Here is a 14,550-nt window from a genome sequence, read left to right as displayed (position 1 = left end):
GAAGTCGCTATTCCCGTTGTGATCCCTTTTCAGCTCTACCTAGACAGTTTCCTTTGTAACAAATTATTTTCATTATAGAGTGGAGTTATGTCCGGGTCTAAGGACATCTCCACACCAATAATTACAGGATAACGATAAATATCGCGACAACGCTGGTCCAATCCAAAAATCCAAAAATGAAATAAGATACTCTAATATATAACTTATCATGTACCTAAGTGAACAAGGTGTAATGATTGGTTTCGATTCCTACGGAATCTGATTTTTGTTTCTTGAGAATGGATATAATAATCCTCTGATGTACAAATGTACAAAATAAAAAATAGGTCATGTGCGATTCCTACGGAATCTGATTTTGGTATTTTGAGATAGTGGGAATGTATCCCTAGATGTGTAAGGTTCGATTCCTCCGGAATCTGATTTTTATGTTTTGAGAACTGGTCACAGCATAGCTGTGAATGGGGCATCAATATGAGGGGGGTGGGAGAGGGGGGGGGGGGGGAGGTGAGGGGAGAGTGGTTTGTGCTCGAAAAAAAAACGTTTACATTAATCCATTAATCTCACTTTTTGAGAGGGAAGGGTAAAAGTGGGTCATGGTAAGATAAAAGATAAAAAGAAGGTGGCGTGCTATTGCGCGCACAATTTTATCATAGCTTAGCTTTTAGTGGAGTTTTAATCTTACTGTTGTTTAGGCACGAAAATGTTTGGAGAGGAAGAATACCAACAAATGTGGCAGCCGCTACGCAATAGATTGACAATAACATATCAACGACTTCTCAATATAGTTAATGGTGACAATGTCAGTGAGGAAGTGCGTCGTGAGGTAGCCCGTCTACTATACCATCAAGGTTATCTAGAAACCGAGTTGGCACTCACTCTGTACAATCCAAACAAGGACTCTGAGTATCATGAAACTAAATTAGGTGAAATTGCTCAGCGGATAACTACACAAGAGGGGGCCTGTCTCCAACTGTAGCTCCAGAAAGTGGCCATTACCGGTCGGGACCAGTTATGGTCAAATTCTCTGCGACTTCATATACAAGATATCCGCAAAAATATCCGCGAAAACATCCGCGAAAACATCCGCAAACATCCACAAAAAACAACAATAATCAACAGAAAAAAAGCTGCAAAATCGTTACAAGATGTGTCTGATATGGCTATATAAAAAAAAAAACCGTTTTGTGAGAAATAATACTTTTAAAATTTGAAAATTTTGAAAAAAAACTTGAAAAATTTTTAAAAATATAATTTAAATTTACCATAAACTCATCGATTTGTTTTAATTAATAAATAATAAATCCTAGATATCTTGTTATGAACTTTCTTTTTATTATTTGAAAAATGTATAAAGCAATAGGATGTCTGTTAATATGTTAATATGTTGCTATGGAATAATCTTGTATTAGCATCAAAAATAAGGATAAAAAATATAGGTTGATGAAGTGAGAGACTAGTTAATTAAGGGAGAGAAATCAAGGAATTGAAGAGGTATTGGGGAGGAGGGGGGGAAAGCGAAGAGAAGAAAATGGGGCGTGGTGAGTGGTTTGTGCGCGGTCGTGGCTACCAGCCAGACAGACGGAGCGGCGCTTATCTTTTGGTATGTGCATGTATTTGGGGGGGGGGGGGGGTAGAGGAAAATATGGGGTGGGGGGAAGAGTGGTTTCCTGGTATAGCACAGCAGAATAAAGAAAATGAAAATGAAAATGAAAAAAGGGCAATGAAAAAGGGCGGGAGGGAAACAATTGGTTGTAAAGCATAGGGGAAAATTGCGCGGGAAACGGAAGTGGGGAAAGTGTTATTACTAATTAATAATTTGAATTAAAGATTGCATAATGCATGGTATTAAAACACAAAGGGGGTATAAATATGGGGTAGGTAAGGTCAAGGGTCAATTGTTTCCAAGATGTCAGATCAAGAAGAAGAAGTAGGACAAGGCCAAGGTGCTATACCAGACGGGGCGCCGGAAATTCCGGAGGATGCTGGAGGTGAGGAAAATGTTCCCCTCCATGATCAGGTGCAGGAGCTCATCGCTATGCTCAATTCTAGCGATGAAGTCGATGATCCTGTACCCGTGCACGGCGTCCAGCAGCTGCTAAACCTCGCGGCAGTGCCTGATCTACTCCCATTTCCGGGGGTAGACAGGCGCTGTCTGGACCTCTGGTTTATGGTCAAGCGCAGGTTGATGGGCGTTGTGCACGAGGGCGACATGCTGATGTGGCGGAGATTCCGCAACGATGCCATCGATGAGGAAGTCCTCCGCATGCTGTATTCCAACTATGGGTTGGTCGTGAGGTTAATATCAGTAATGCCCACGTACGCCCGTTCCTTCCAGGCCAACATGGACGCCATCGCCACAATGGACCGCCTGGTCACCGTCCAGCAGGACCTTCTGGAGGAGCTGCTCCAACAGGAACCAGACGTCCTCGACGACTCCAGCGACTACGACGAGTAGATGGCTATGCCCACTACTCATGAGCTTAACCAGTCTGCGATAGTCATCATAATAAATTTCGATTTCTAAATTTAAATAAATAAAATATATTTTCGGCCAAAATTCAATCAAAACTTTGTTATTTTTTTATTATATAGATAGATAGAGGTTGCGCGATTCTTTAGCTACTGGAAAGAATAATATAAAGTCAAATGTAAAATGTATAACAGTAAAATGGATAAAAAACAAACTATGCCAAGCTACTCTATACTTGGGTATGTGTGTGTCGGTTCCTACGGAACCTATTCGGTGTGATTTGAGGTTAAGGAAATGCAGTTTTAATATATTTTAACAAAATAGTTTAATGCTTACAGAAAGTCGAGGGCTAAAAAGTACTAAAAAGTACGGATAGAAACTTGGTTAAAACAAAATTCAGATTCAAAATTCAAAATTCAAAAGAGCAGAGTTTTAACATTGGAAAAGCATTTGATGAGTAAAAGAAAGAAAGAAAATATTTGCATTTTAAAACTCAATCTTATTTAGGTAATAAGTAAAACATTTTTGCTTGAAAATATTTTTATTATCAATTAGTTTAATTTCAAGTGGAAGGTTGTTAAAAATAGTTGGGAAAGAGTTAAGAGGGGCGTGCAGGAGAAAGTTTCTATTGGTGCCCGGCTCGTAAGCAAAGTTGTTCCTGTTCCTTGTGCCATACGTATGTCTGTCTTGAACAAAGTTCCAAGTGTTTTCAAAGATTTTGGGAAAAATGCCTGATTTATAGGCGTGCATGAATTTACAAACATTGAATTCAATTAATAGGTTGAATGGAAGTATGCCATTAGATTTAAAAAATTCAGCTGTGTGAGCTCTGCTTGGCAAGTTTTCAATTATTCTAATGGCTTGCTTTTGTAACTTAATAATTGGTGCTAACAGATACATAGGGCAGGCAGTGAACAGGAGACAACAATATTCGATATTCGACTTAATGTAAGACGTATAGAGTAGCTTTAGGTGTTTCTTATCCAACAAATGACGCATTACTTTCATACTATAAATTATTTTAGACACTTTGCTATAGACTTTTTCAAGATGATAAGAAAACTTCATTTTCTCGTCTAATTGAATTCCTAAATGTTTGATACTACCCTCGTTGGTACCGCTCACAAGATCCAACTTAGTGATTTTTGACTCATCATTTTCATTGTGATTGTTCATGTTTACATAAACTTCAAAGTTGGTCTTAGCAGCGAGCTCAGCGGGGGTGAGTATCTCTCGGGGGGAGGAAAAGACCATACATTTGGTCTTGCGGGGGTGTATGAGAAGTTTATTGGCATTGTACCATTGGGTCAGTCTGGGGACAAGCTCCCTTGCAAGGTTAATTAATTGAATAATATTCTGCTTTTCAATGAAGCCCACTGCGTCATCAGCAAAGAGATTGATTAGGATCTCTTCACTGCATGAAACTAGGTCATTGATAAAAATCAAAAAAAGAATTGGTCCCAGGACTGACCCCTGAAGTACGCCAATGATAATGAATTCAATAGTAGAAGAGAAAAGGCCCTTAAAAAATACACGCTGCTTCCTATTTGAATAATAACTACGGAACCACTCGAGTGCAACCCCCCTTATCCCTGAATTCTCCAGTTTGCTAAAAAGGATGTCCCTATTTATCATGTCGAAACACTTCCTTATGTCCAAAAATATGGCCATGCAGGAAGCGTTTCAACTGAGTGCTTGGGTGATCATTGTGCTTAAGTTCAGTACATTGTGAAAGGTTGAGATCCCTTTCATGAAGCCAAACTGGCGATTGCTAAAAAAAGACCTATCCTCTAAAAACTTAACCAGCGTATCACAGACATATTTTTCGATGGGTTTGGAAAAGTTATCAATGAGAGAAATGCCTCGATGATTATCTGCCTCGCTGAGTGAACCTGATTTGTGAAGGACAACTATTTTAGAAGTTTTCATTTTTTCAGGAAAAGTGCCATTTTGAAGTGATAAATTATAAACATGTGTTAGGGGAGTGGCAATGGTATCAGCACAGCGAGACAGAACATACATCGAGACATCATTGATGTCTGTGGAACGCTTAGGTTTGATGCTACGAATAATATTAATAACTTTGAAGGGGTACAATGGTTCAAAGAAGAGGGAGTCTTGACATGGGGGTGGTAAGTATTCAAAGAAATTTTTGGGGGTGGAAGGAATTTCAGGCCTTAGGGAAGACCCAATTTGACTAAAATAACGATTAAACTCGTTAGCTATTTCTTGGTCATTTTCAATTTTGTTAGGGCCTACTTGAAGGTATGTGCACTCAGGGGAAGACTTATTAAACCCAATGACTTCCTTAAGAGTTTTCCAAAGTTTTTTCCCATCCCCATTTGCATCTCTTATTTGTTTTCTATAATAGTCAATCTTTGCTCTTCTCACTTGCCTATTGTAATTATTCCTATAGACATTGTAAATACTTTCATTCTCAATTGTTTTATCTTTTAAAAAGTTGCTGTACAAAATATCTCTATGCAATCTACAACGCAATAAGTAATCTGACATGAAAGGCTGCTGGGGCTGGGTACGTTTGTTTTTTCGTTTTTTTCTAACTGGACACTTTTCATTATAAAGTCTCAAAAAGGTTGAAATAAAGTTATCGTAAGCTATGTTTGTGTTGTCCTGACTTAAAACGTGATTCCAGTTAGTGTGGTAGAGTGCATAGTTTAAGGCATCAAAGTTTTCATCATTCAATTCTCTTTTTTCAAAAAAATCCGGAAGTTTAGGTTTATTTACTTTGTCTATTCGGAATGAATTAATAATTGGCAAGTGATCGGAAATTTTTGAAGTTAAAACAAAAGATGACATTAGGTTTTGGATAAAGTTACCTACCCCGAACAAATCAAGAAGGGTTGCAGTGGTTCTAGTAACTCTAGTGGCTCTGGTAACAGTATTTATAATACCGTTAAAAGAAAAAGATTCAATAATTCTCATGGAATTACTGTTTATATTACTTATTTTAAAAAGGTCAAAATTGAAATCTCCCACAATGAAGTAAGGTATATTTAATGCTGCTATTCTATCAATCAAGTCTAAAAAAAGTTCAAAAAATTCCTCAATTTCAGCATTGCTTTGATTGGGTGGGCGGTAGCAATTCAATATACAAAACTTTAGACCATTGTAGGAAATTTTTAAGCAAATAGATTCAAGGATATTTTCTTTAAATGAGAACTTATCAAATAGTTTGTCTACTTTATAATATTTACTTACTAGAATACCCACCCCTCCCCCCCTGTTATTTGATCGGAGTTTAACATGCCAATCATAATTATTAATTCCATAGCAATCCATATTTACATCCTTATTTAGCCATAATTCTTGAAAGCACAGAACATTTAAGTGGATATCATGTTGTCTGAAGAAGTCTACAGTGGAGACAATATCATTATATTTAGAATGTAATGACTGACAATTAATACTAAAAATATTGAGAAGGTTTTCATTGAATGTTTTCAGTTTTTGTACGATACCTTGTTCACTTGAAAAGACACAATTTATTCCGAATTCATTTTCGAAGTCGTTAAAGTAGTCACCGTAAATCGGATTCATAAGATTTAGACCAATGTTATCGTTTAAGTTACCGTTATCCTGGTTAATTTGTTCATTAGGGAGGTTTGTCATAGTCGAGCTGGTCCAGGAGCACCGCAGGAGGAATCGTTTTAACGTCAAGTATGGACATCTGAAACACAGTAGATATTAATGGATAAATAAAGATAGTTAATATACAAAATATTATCGTTGAAACGAAAAAAATTACTGTATTTACTATGTTTATTCTGATTGCGTTTAGTTTATGTGTGTGTTGGGGGTGGCAACACATTTAAAAGCTAGTTTAGTTCCCCCTACTCATTTTCATACAAGTTCCATATATTTTATATGCTAATCAGCGGAAAAAAAAAAAGAGACAAGAAAAGAAAACAGAGGTAATGATTGAGATCATAGTTTTAAGATTAATATGCGACATAGACGCTTTAGCAAATTTAAGTATTGTTTATATAATATTATTATTATTACTATAAAGTCCACGTCATATGGATCAGGATTAACTCAAAAATATTCAAATCGTTCCGAAAATAATAACTATGCTGAATGTTTTTAGTTAGGTACCTTTTTTCGCTGTACAAGATACTTAACTCATGTTGAGATTACCGCCTTTGTTGCTTTCTTGCTTTCTCTAGCTTTGGCCCTCGTGGCAACAGGATCAGAAGGTGCTGAGTCAACGGTAAATGCCCTCGTGGCAACAGGATCAGAAGGTGCTGAGTCAACGGCAAGTGCAGATGCGGCAGATGCGGCAGATGTGGCGGCAGACGCGGCGGCAAGTGCGGCGGCGTGTGCGGTGGTAGGTGCGGCAATAGATGCTGCAGGTATGGTGGCAGACGCGGCGGCAAGTGCGGCAGTAGATGTAGATATGGCGGCGGTCACGGCGGCGGGTGCGGCGGTGAGCGCGGCGGCAGGTGCGGCAGTGAATGCGGCAGTGAATTCTTCGGCAGCGGCGGCGGCGGATGCGGCGGCGGCAGGTGCTGACTGTGTAGCTGGTGCAACGGCGGCATGTGCGGCACTATGTGCGGCGGTTGCGGCGGTTGCAGTTGCGGCACTACTTGCAGCAGAAACTATGGGAGGAAACACAGCCAGGTCCTCAAGAACAGGGGCAGGGGCAGACGTTAAATTGTGTTGAATCGTGTTGGCTGGGTGGGCAGTAATTGTACTAAACTGCCTTGGGAAGTCATCTTCTGTTAAATCAGCCTGGTTCGAGAAGAATGTTTTCCTTTCCTCAGGCGTTAGCTTGTTGAAACGAAGGATTGGCGGTGCTTCAGACAGAAAAAAATCTTCGCTTCCAGGTATGGGTTGAGCCATTTCCTTCAGGTCTTTGCCAAATGGGTTAAGGCAGCGTATCCAGCGGCTGCCGTTCTTGAGTTGAAATTGGACATATTGGCCAGCGACTTTGGCCCTCGAAATCTGGTTGGTGGCATATACAAAGGTCATGGTCTTCCTATTGAGGTCTGACATATCTTGTTTCGCCTGGACTAATCTGTTGGGAAAGAACGGGACCGGTGACGCGTTATTCCTGGGGTTGAACCTCTTGATCTCGGCGTTGTAACGGTCAAGCACAGCCTTCTTATTGTTCATCCACGCGTCGAGGTAGGATCTAGACATAAAACGAAAAATAAAAACGGGGATCTGGCCCTTTGTATATGGGAGCATATGAGCACGCTCAACGATATCACAAAAATGTGAGGGGATATATTCTAATTCCCCTCGTTTAACGGCGGCTTCAAGGGTGGGCCTTATAATGTTTCTGAATATTATAAACTCAGTGATATTTTCACGGCTCCATGGCTGCTGAAAGTTCACTATTCTACAACTCCAATCGCGACATCTTTGCTCTCTTATCGAGTTTTGTAGAAGTTGAAACTTTACGAAATTTTCTCTCGACGATTCGACAGAGTTTAAATAGTCTTTTTGTTGTGTAATCGTGGTCCTAATCGCTTTTTGTTCACTTGCAACAGATTTAGCATCGACGAAATTTTCAATACCTTCGATAGATTGAATTTTAACATTTAAATCTGAGACTCTCAATTTAATATCGTTTATTTCGGTTTTATGACTGGCAAAAGTACTATGGATAAGCTCATCCCTTACCTTGGCTATATTCGCATCGTATTCTTTAAACTTAACATCCAAAGCTGCGTCCAAATTTGTTTTAAATTTTGACCAATATTCTGGGTTGTCACACGTACTACAGGCCATGATGAAGTGAAGATGGCGGATCCGAGGGTGCTGAGTGAGTGTGTGTCAGCTGACCAATAGTGGGACGCGAAAAAATGTTAGCCAATAGGAGAGCTTATTTGTCGGGAGTACTTTGCGCCGGTAAAATGTTGCCAGACCGATAAATTATCAAAAAATTTAGAGAGTGTTTTCACTATAAATTGTTCATTAAATTAAATTAAAGCGATTAGGTTACACATAAAATTAGATTTTTTAATTCATTAATGTTTTATTTTCACTTTTTGTGTTAACAATTGACCGATACGTTAACACATACACATTGCCAGGCCTAAATACGAGGTGCCCTCTGGCTACAGTGTCTTCCCTTTCCTCCAACTGCGGAGTGACCACGGGCAGTGGGGAGAGGGGAACTAGTTGAGAGAGAGGGGGAAGGTAGAACTGAGCTTAACACATGGGGTAGGGCGGGGAGAGCTTGCAAAATGCGTGTTCTCAGCCCGACTCTCTGAACTAAACTAAACTAAACTAAACTAAACTGATGGTTAGTTACATAATATTATTATACTATATAGTGTATATTTAGTATGTTCTATCTATCTATCTATATATTTATCTATCTCTGCAACATCTCTCTGTATATCTATAACTGTACTCTGAACTAAAGAATATATAATGTAACTAATATATTTATACCTAGGAAAGACAAGTCTTATGGTTGCAGCAGAGAAAGGAAACACAGAAGTAGTCAGACTACTTCTAGAACATAGAGCCGATGTCAACAATAAAGATAATTATGGTTAGTTACATTATATTATTTACTATAATTATATAATGTATCTTTAGTATATTCTATCTATCTATGTACACCTCTTTCTGTATATCTATAACTGTACTCTGAGCTAAAGAATATATAATGTAACTAATATATTTATATCTAGGAGAGACAAGTCTTATTCATGCAGTAAGGAAAGGAAACACAGATATAATCAGACTACTTCTACAACATGGAGCCAATGTCAACCATAAATATAATTATGGTTAGTTACATAATATTATTAAACTATATTTATATATTGTATATTTAGTATATTCTATCTATCTATCAATTTCTGTATACCTCTCTCTGTATATCTATAACTGTACTCTGAACTGAAGAATATATAATGTAACTAATATATTTATACCTAGGAAAGACAAGTCTTATGGTTGCAGCACTGTATGGAAACACAGAAACAGTCAGAATACTTCTAGAACATGAAGCTGATGTCAACAATAAAGATAATGATGGTTAGTTACATAATATTATTAAACTATATTATTATATTGTATATTTAGTATATTCTATCTATCTATCAATTTCTGTATACCTCTCTCTGTATATCTGTAACTGTACTCTGAACTAAAGAATATATAATGTAACTAATATATTTATATCTAGGATGGACAAGTCTTATGGTTGCAGCACTGTATGGAAACACAGAAACAGTCAGAATACTTCTAGAACATGAAGCTGATGTCAACAATAAAGATAATGATGGTTAGTTACATAATATCATTATACTATATAGTGTATATTTAGTATATTCTATCTATCTATCTATAGTCTGAATATTGATCTCTGTACACCATTCTCTGTATATCTATAACTCTACTCTGAACTAAAGAATATATAATGTAATTAATATATTTATATCCAGGTTACACAAGTCTTATGGTTGCAGCAGGGTATGGAAAAACAGGAGTAGTCACACTACTTCTAGATCATAGAGCTGATGTTAACCATGAAAATAATAATGGTTAGTTACATAATATTATTAAACTATATAGTATATCTTTAGTTTATTCTATCTATCTATCTATATATATATTTATCTATCTCTTTACACCGCTCTCTGTATATCTATAACTGTACTCTGACTACTTCTAGAACATGGAGCCAATGTGAACTATAAAAATAAGTGGGGTTAGTTACATAATATTTCTGTCTTTAATATATTTCATATAAATATTGACGTTGCAATAAGTATTATTATCTTATTTAGTTTATTAATAGTTCTAATTGCTATTTAACTGTTTAATTATCTATCCATTTATCTTATTATCTTTCTGTATATTATATCTCTCTATTCATTTATCTTTCTTTATAATGAACTAGCGGCTTCGCCCCTAGCCTCTAGGGGCTTTGCCACAAGAGATAATTTAAAAAAAAGAAAAAAAGTGGTGGTGCAGCACCAATGCCTTTATTACATGCATCAGCAAAAGGATGGAAGGGGAATTTTTTTTGTTTTTTTGGGGGTTTGGGGTGTCCCGGCCACACTCATGAAAATAGCCTGAAACCATCACAGGACCATCTGATATATTCCCTGAAGAGTAGAATCCAATCAGTTCAGTGGATACCAAGATCTTACAGGATGGGCGGACAGACACACATCTTGCTACTTTGTATTATAGATTAAAAACTCATGAATGTGTTTCTTAAAATTTGAATTTATTTTGTATTATTAATAGTTTAACGCACTCTCTCTCTCACTCTTCCTCTCCCTCTCTCTCTCTCTATCTCTCCCTCCCCCTCTCTCTCTCTCTCTCTCTCTCTCTCTCTCTCTCTCTCTCTCTCTCACTCTCCCTCTTTCTCTCTCGCTTATACTCTTCCTCTCTCTATCTCTAAAACTATGCAATATTATGACATATCAACAATATTAGCAATGTTTATTGACATTATGACTGTATGCACATATGATAAACAAAATTTGACAGGGTAATCATCTATACATTAAATAATAATAAATATCATAGGTTGGACACCTCTAGATACTGCTCTACTAAGAAAACATGAAGAAACAGCAGAAATACTTAGAGAATATGGTAAGCTTATTCAATAATTCTATATTTATAAGTGTAGCTATCCTAACATTTCATTTGGCTTTTAATGAATTCTTTATATTGGCCAATTATACTGTGTAAATATTTGGGTTAGAGTCAAAAAATATTAAAAGAATGATATTAAAGTATACTATAGTCTTTAGTTATATTCTTGTATTAAAATCTCTTAGTTTCTTATGTGTTTGTTTAGAACATTACATGAAATTGCCTATGACTCTGTCAAAAATAAAAACAGATCTCTTTTGAACTAAGCTGCTGAAACATTTTTTTTACAAGCCCCATTAATCAGTTTTGAAATATCTTTCTATTTCATGGAAAATTTATGCAAACACTAAAATATATGCAAAATAAGGTATAAGGTTTTTTACATGCATGGAAACCATAAAATTGATAAAAATTATCTTTTTTTAAACTTCTCTCAAATTTTTAGAATTTAATTCTTTTCAATTACATTTTTTAAAGGGATTTATGCATTGATTATTAGATAATGTAATATGATGTAGATATTAATGGTATTTCAAAATTGATTATTTGAGCTTGTAAAGACACTGTTTCAGAAAAGGCCTATTCTTTAAGCATTTATGTAAAGACTTTGTACTTTAAAAAAAACATCAAATATCCTGGAGTAATATATATTTTTGTTTAAAGTAAAATGAAAATCATTATTTTCTTTAACTCATTTCTTCTTATTATTGTATAACATCATTAACTACTAAACAAGTTTAGTTAAAAAATTTAGGAAAACTTAACATTATTTGATGCATAAAGCTAGCAATTCAATAAAAAAAAATTAGATGATTAAAACATTATTTTTTTCAGGAGGAAAGTGTAACATTGCGTGCTAGTCTTACTTACAACAAGGTAAAACAATTAAATAAATCATTATGATAATAAGGTTGATAAACAAATCTAAAGAGTTAGCTATATTAATCTAGTAATTGCTATGTGTTTAATTGCTTATTATCTAACTATATCATAAATGTTCCTATCCCTATTATAATTCTTAATTCTAAATCTATAACTATTTATATGTATATGGCAGAAGATGTTTATCTTTCTATATCTATTTAACCCTTAACGGTCGGGGGGGGGGGGGAGCGTTGAACGCCCCCCCATCCGGTTTTTTCTATCTCATTTTCTGTGTGTGAAATATAAAGAGCCCAAACTGCTTGACTTTTTAAGTGTGGGTATGAGACATAACTGAGAGTTGAAATTTTTTGAATATCTCCATCCTGGCGGGCACAGGATGCCAGCAAACCTGGCAGGGTCATCCAGGTAAAGAGCAAAAATTTGTTTTTGATTTAAACAAAGCATTTTATCTTACCAAAATACTAAAATATCCTCTAGTAGTACATCCTCATATTAAATACAGGTGTTCAAGTCAATTTCAGGTTCCAGGTATGATCCTGCAGGTCCTGATCCTCCAGGTCTCCAGAAATATTTAAAAGGCTTCTGTGGCCGCAATTTGACTTAGAGACTTCAAATTTCGAACTTAAGATTATCTTACATGTCTACATAATGTATTAAAATTTCATAAAGATCCGCCGCCGTTTTCCCGCTGACCACCGACTGCAGCGGCTGGCAGCTGTCAAGTACAGCTGCGGCCGCTGAAATTATATTTTGATATTTCAAATATAAAATTTACATAAAGATAAACATTTTCTGCAAAAAAAATTTTTATTCTAGCTTTAAAAATAAAAAAAAAATTACAGCCGTTTAAAATTTATAAGTAAAAAAGGACCTAAAAACAAAGGTTGTTAAATAAAAGGGTTAAGGAAGCGAAAATTGACCTTGACTTACTTAAGGTCGGAAATTCATCATAACACAGGGGACTGGCACAAAAATTTTTAGCCCTCTAGCTTTAATAGGAACTGAGATAATAGGGGTGTCGTTGAACGCCCCCCCCCCCCCCCCCCCGACTGATTAAGGTGCGGCAAGGGGCCCGACTGTAAGTGGTTAATTTTTTATTTATCTAAACATATCTTTATATCTATTTATCTCAAAATATCTGAAAATCATAATGAACAGACAAACAACTCTTTCTAATCTCTAGTTTCTCTATATCTATCTATTAATATTTCCAGTTTATCTGTTTATATCTTATATCTGTAATTAATTTCAATATAATTTTGATTAATTAATATTTCAGAATAGAACTGCTTTGGGTAAACAGAATGATTACCTACAATGCTTTATTATCTGGATTTAAAATACTGTGCCTTTTTTATAAAAATTGATTATTGTATGATTCATGATTTTCAAAATAAGAATATTTAGATTTTAAAGTTTTTTTACTTATCATTATAATTTTAATTTTGTTTAATAGCTTAGATACCTTTAATTTACTTTGTCTGTCAGTTACAAGTCTGTTGGAGTTGTTTTAACTTAAATCTTGAGTCTTAAAAAGATGCTTTATATGTTCTAAAAGGTTTTATGGATATTTTCAATCATTGACTCTTAATATATTTTGTTAGATGTTGGTTATTTTATTTAAGTGTTGGTATCCTGATGCTGAATTGCCATTTCTATCCTATTATAACTAGGATGACAATATCCATAAAAGAAAACCTCTAAATATAGAGGCTATTTCACATGGACATAAACTTTTCTAGAGGGTCAGAACTTAATAACAAGAATATTAACTTTTATGCCTAAAAAATTGTATTAAATGAGGTTAAAAATATTATATACAGAACACTGTTTAATGACATACTAACATTTTAGGACTTGATTATGGAGATACTTAGCTTTAAATATTATACCTTGTTGTTATAGGATGAATAGGATAAAAATATCATACAAAAAAGTTGTCAAAAAATTAAAAAATCTGCATTGTTTCATTGGAATTTCTGGTAATAATTATAGAGTTGCTATCCTATACAAATCTTACCTAACTAATACGGTACACCGACAAACGTCATAATACGACAAACGTCCTAATGCGACAAACGTCCTAATGCGACAAACCTCCTAAACAACAAACTTCCTAGACGACAAACGTCCCAAACGTCCTTATGCGACATCTCTTTAGTAAAACGTCCTAAAAATTTTTAAAAATTATGAAATAAAAAAAAATCTTCCAAATTTAAGGACAAAATCCTCTAATCATAAGATTAAAACCAGTTTTTTTCAGCTCGGGGCTTTAATCTCATAAATGTACGTTTAATATCTGCGAAAAGCTGTTTATGGAGTAGCTTTACTACTAAAGTTAAAATAAAGTTTGAATTTTTTGTTTAGGAAGTATACTTCTTATCAAGTTAGCTAGAATTCTCTCATTTAATACCTATATTTGCGACAACTTTTGTTTATTAGAATCTTCAAATTTTTAACATTTACAAAACGGCCTGCTTAATTGCTCCAAGATCCATGTCAGAAATGTACGTGACAGACTAATGTACAAAGGACGTAGACCGACCCTAATTACAGAAAAGCTTTGCTTTTGAAAACACTTTTTTTTTGCATAAAGT

At 35.4% G+C, this 14,550-nt stretch overlaps 1 protein-coding gene across 1 annotated transcript in view; it reads left to right on the top strand.

Moving 5' to 3' along the window:
• Window positions 1-13,368, top strand: part of LOC145307134 (uncharacterized) — a 66,580-nt gene extending 53,212 nt beyond the window's left edge. Inside the window, exons 19-26 of the mRNA XM_080149493.1 lie at window positions 8,901-8,999; window positions 9,142-9,240; window positions 9,392-9,490; window positions 9,642-9,740; window positions 9,901-9,999; window positions 10,997-11,065; window positions 11,903-11,944; window positions 13,233-13,368. Of these exons, the coding sequence (XP_080005619.1) occupies window positions 8,901-8,999; window positions 9,142-9,240; window positions 9,392-9,490; window positions 9,642-9,740; window positions 9,901-9,999; window positions 10,997-11,065; window positions 11,903-11,928 (590 nt within the window). The 3' untranslated portion in view covers window positions 11,929-11,944; window positions 13,233-13,368. The remainder of the gene's footprint in view (window positions 1-8,900; window positions 9,000-9,141; window positions 9,241-9,391; window positions 9,491-9,641; window positions 9,741-9,900; window positions 10,000-10,996; window positions 11,066-11,902; window positions 11,945-13,232) is intronic.
• The last annotated feature ends 1,182 nt before the right edge of the window (window positions 13,369-14,550 follow it).

The sequence above is a fragment of the Acartia tonsa genome, chromosome 15, assembly GCF_053477335.1.
Source record: "Acartia tonsa isolate MP-2025a chromosome 15, ASM5347733v1, whole genome shotgun sequence".
Taxonomy (NCBI): Eukaryota; Metazoa; Arthropoda; class Copepoda; order Calanoida; family Acartiidae; genus Acartia; species Acartia tonsa.
Note: the sequence above shows the minus strand (reverse complement) of the source record. Positions and strands in the feature narration are given on the sequence as shown.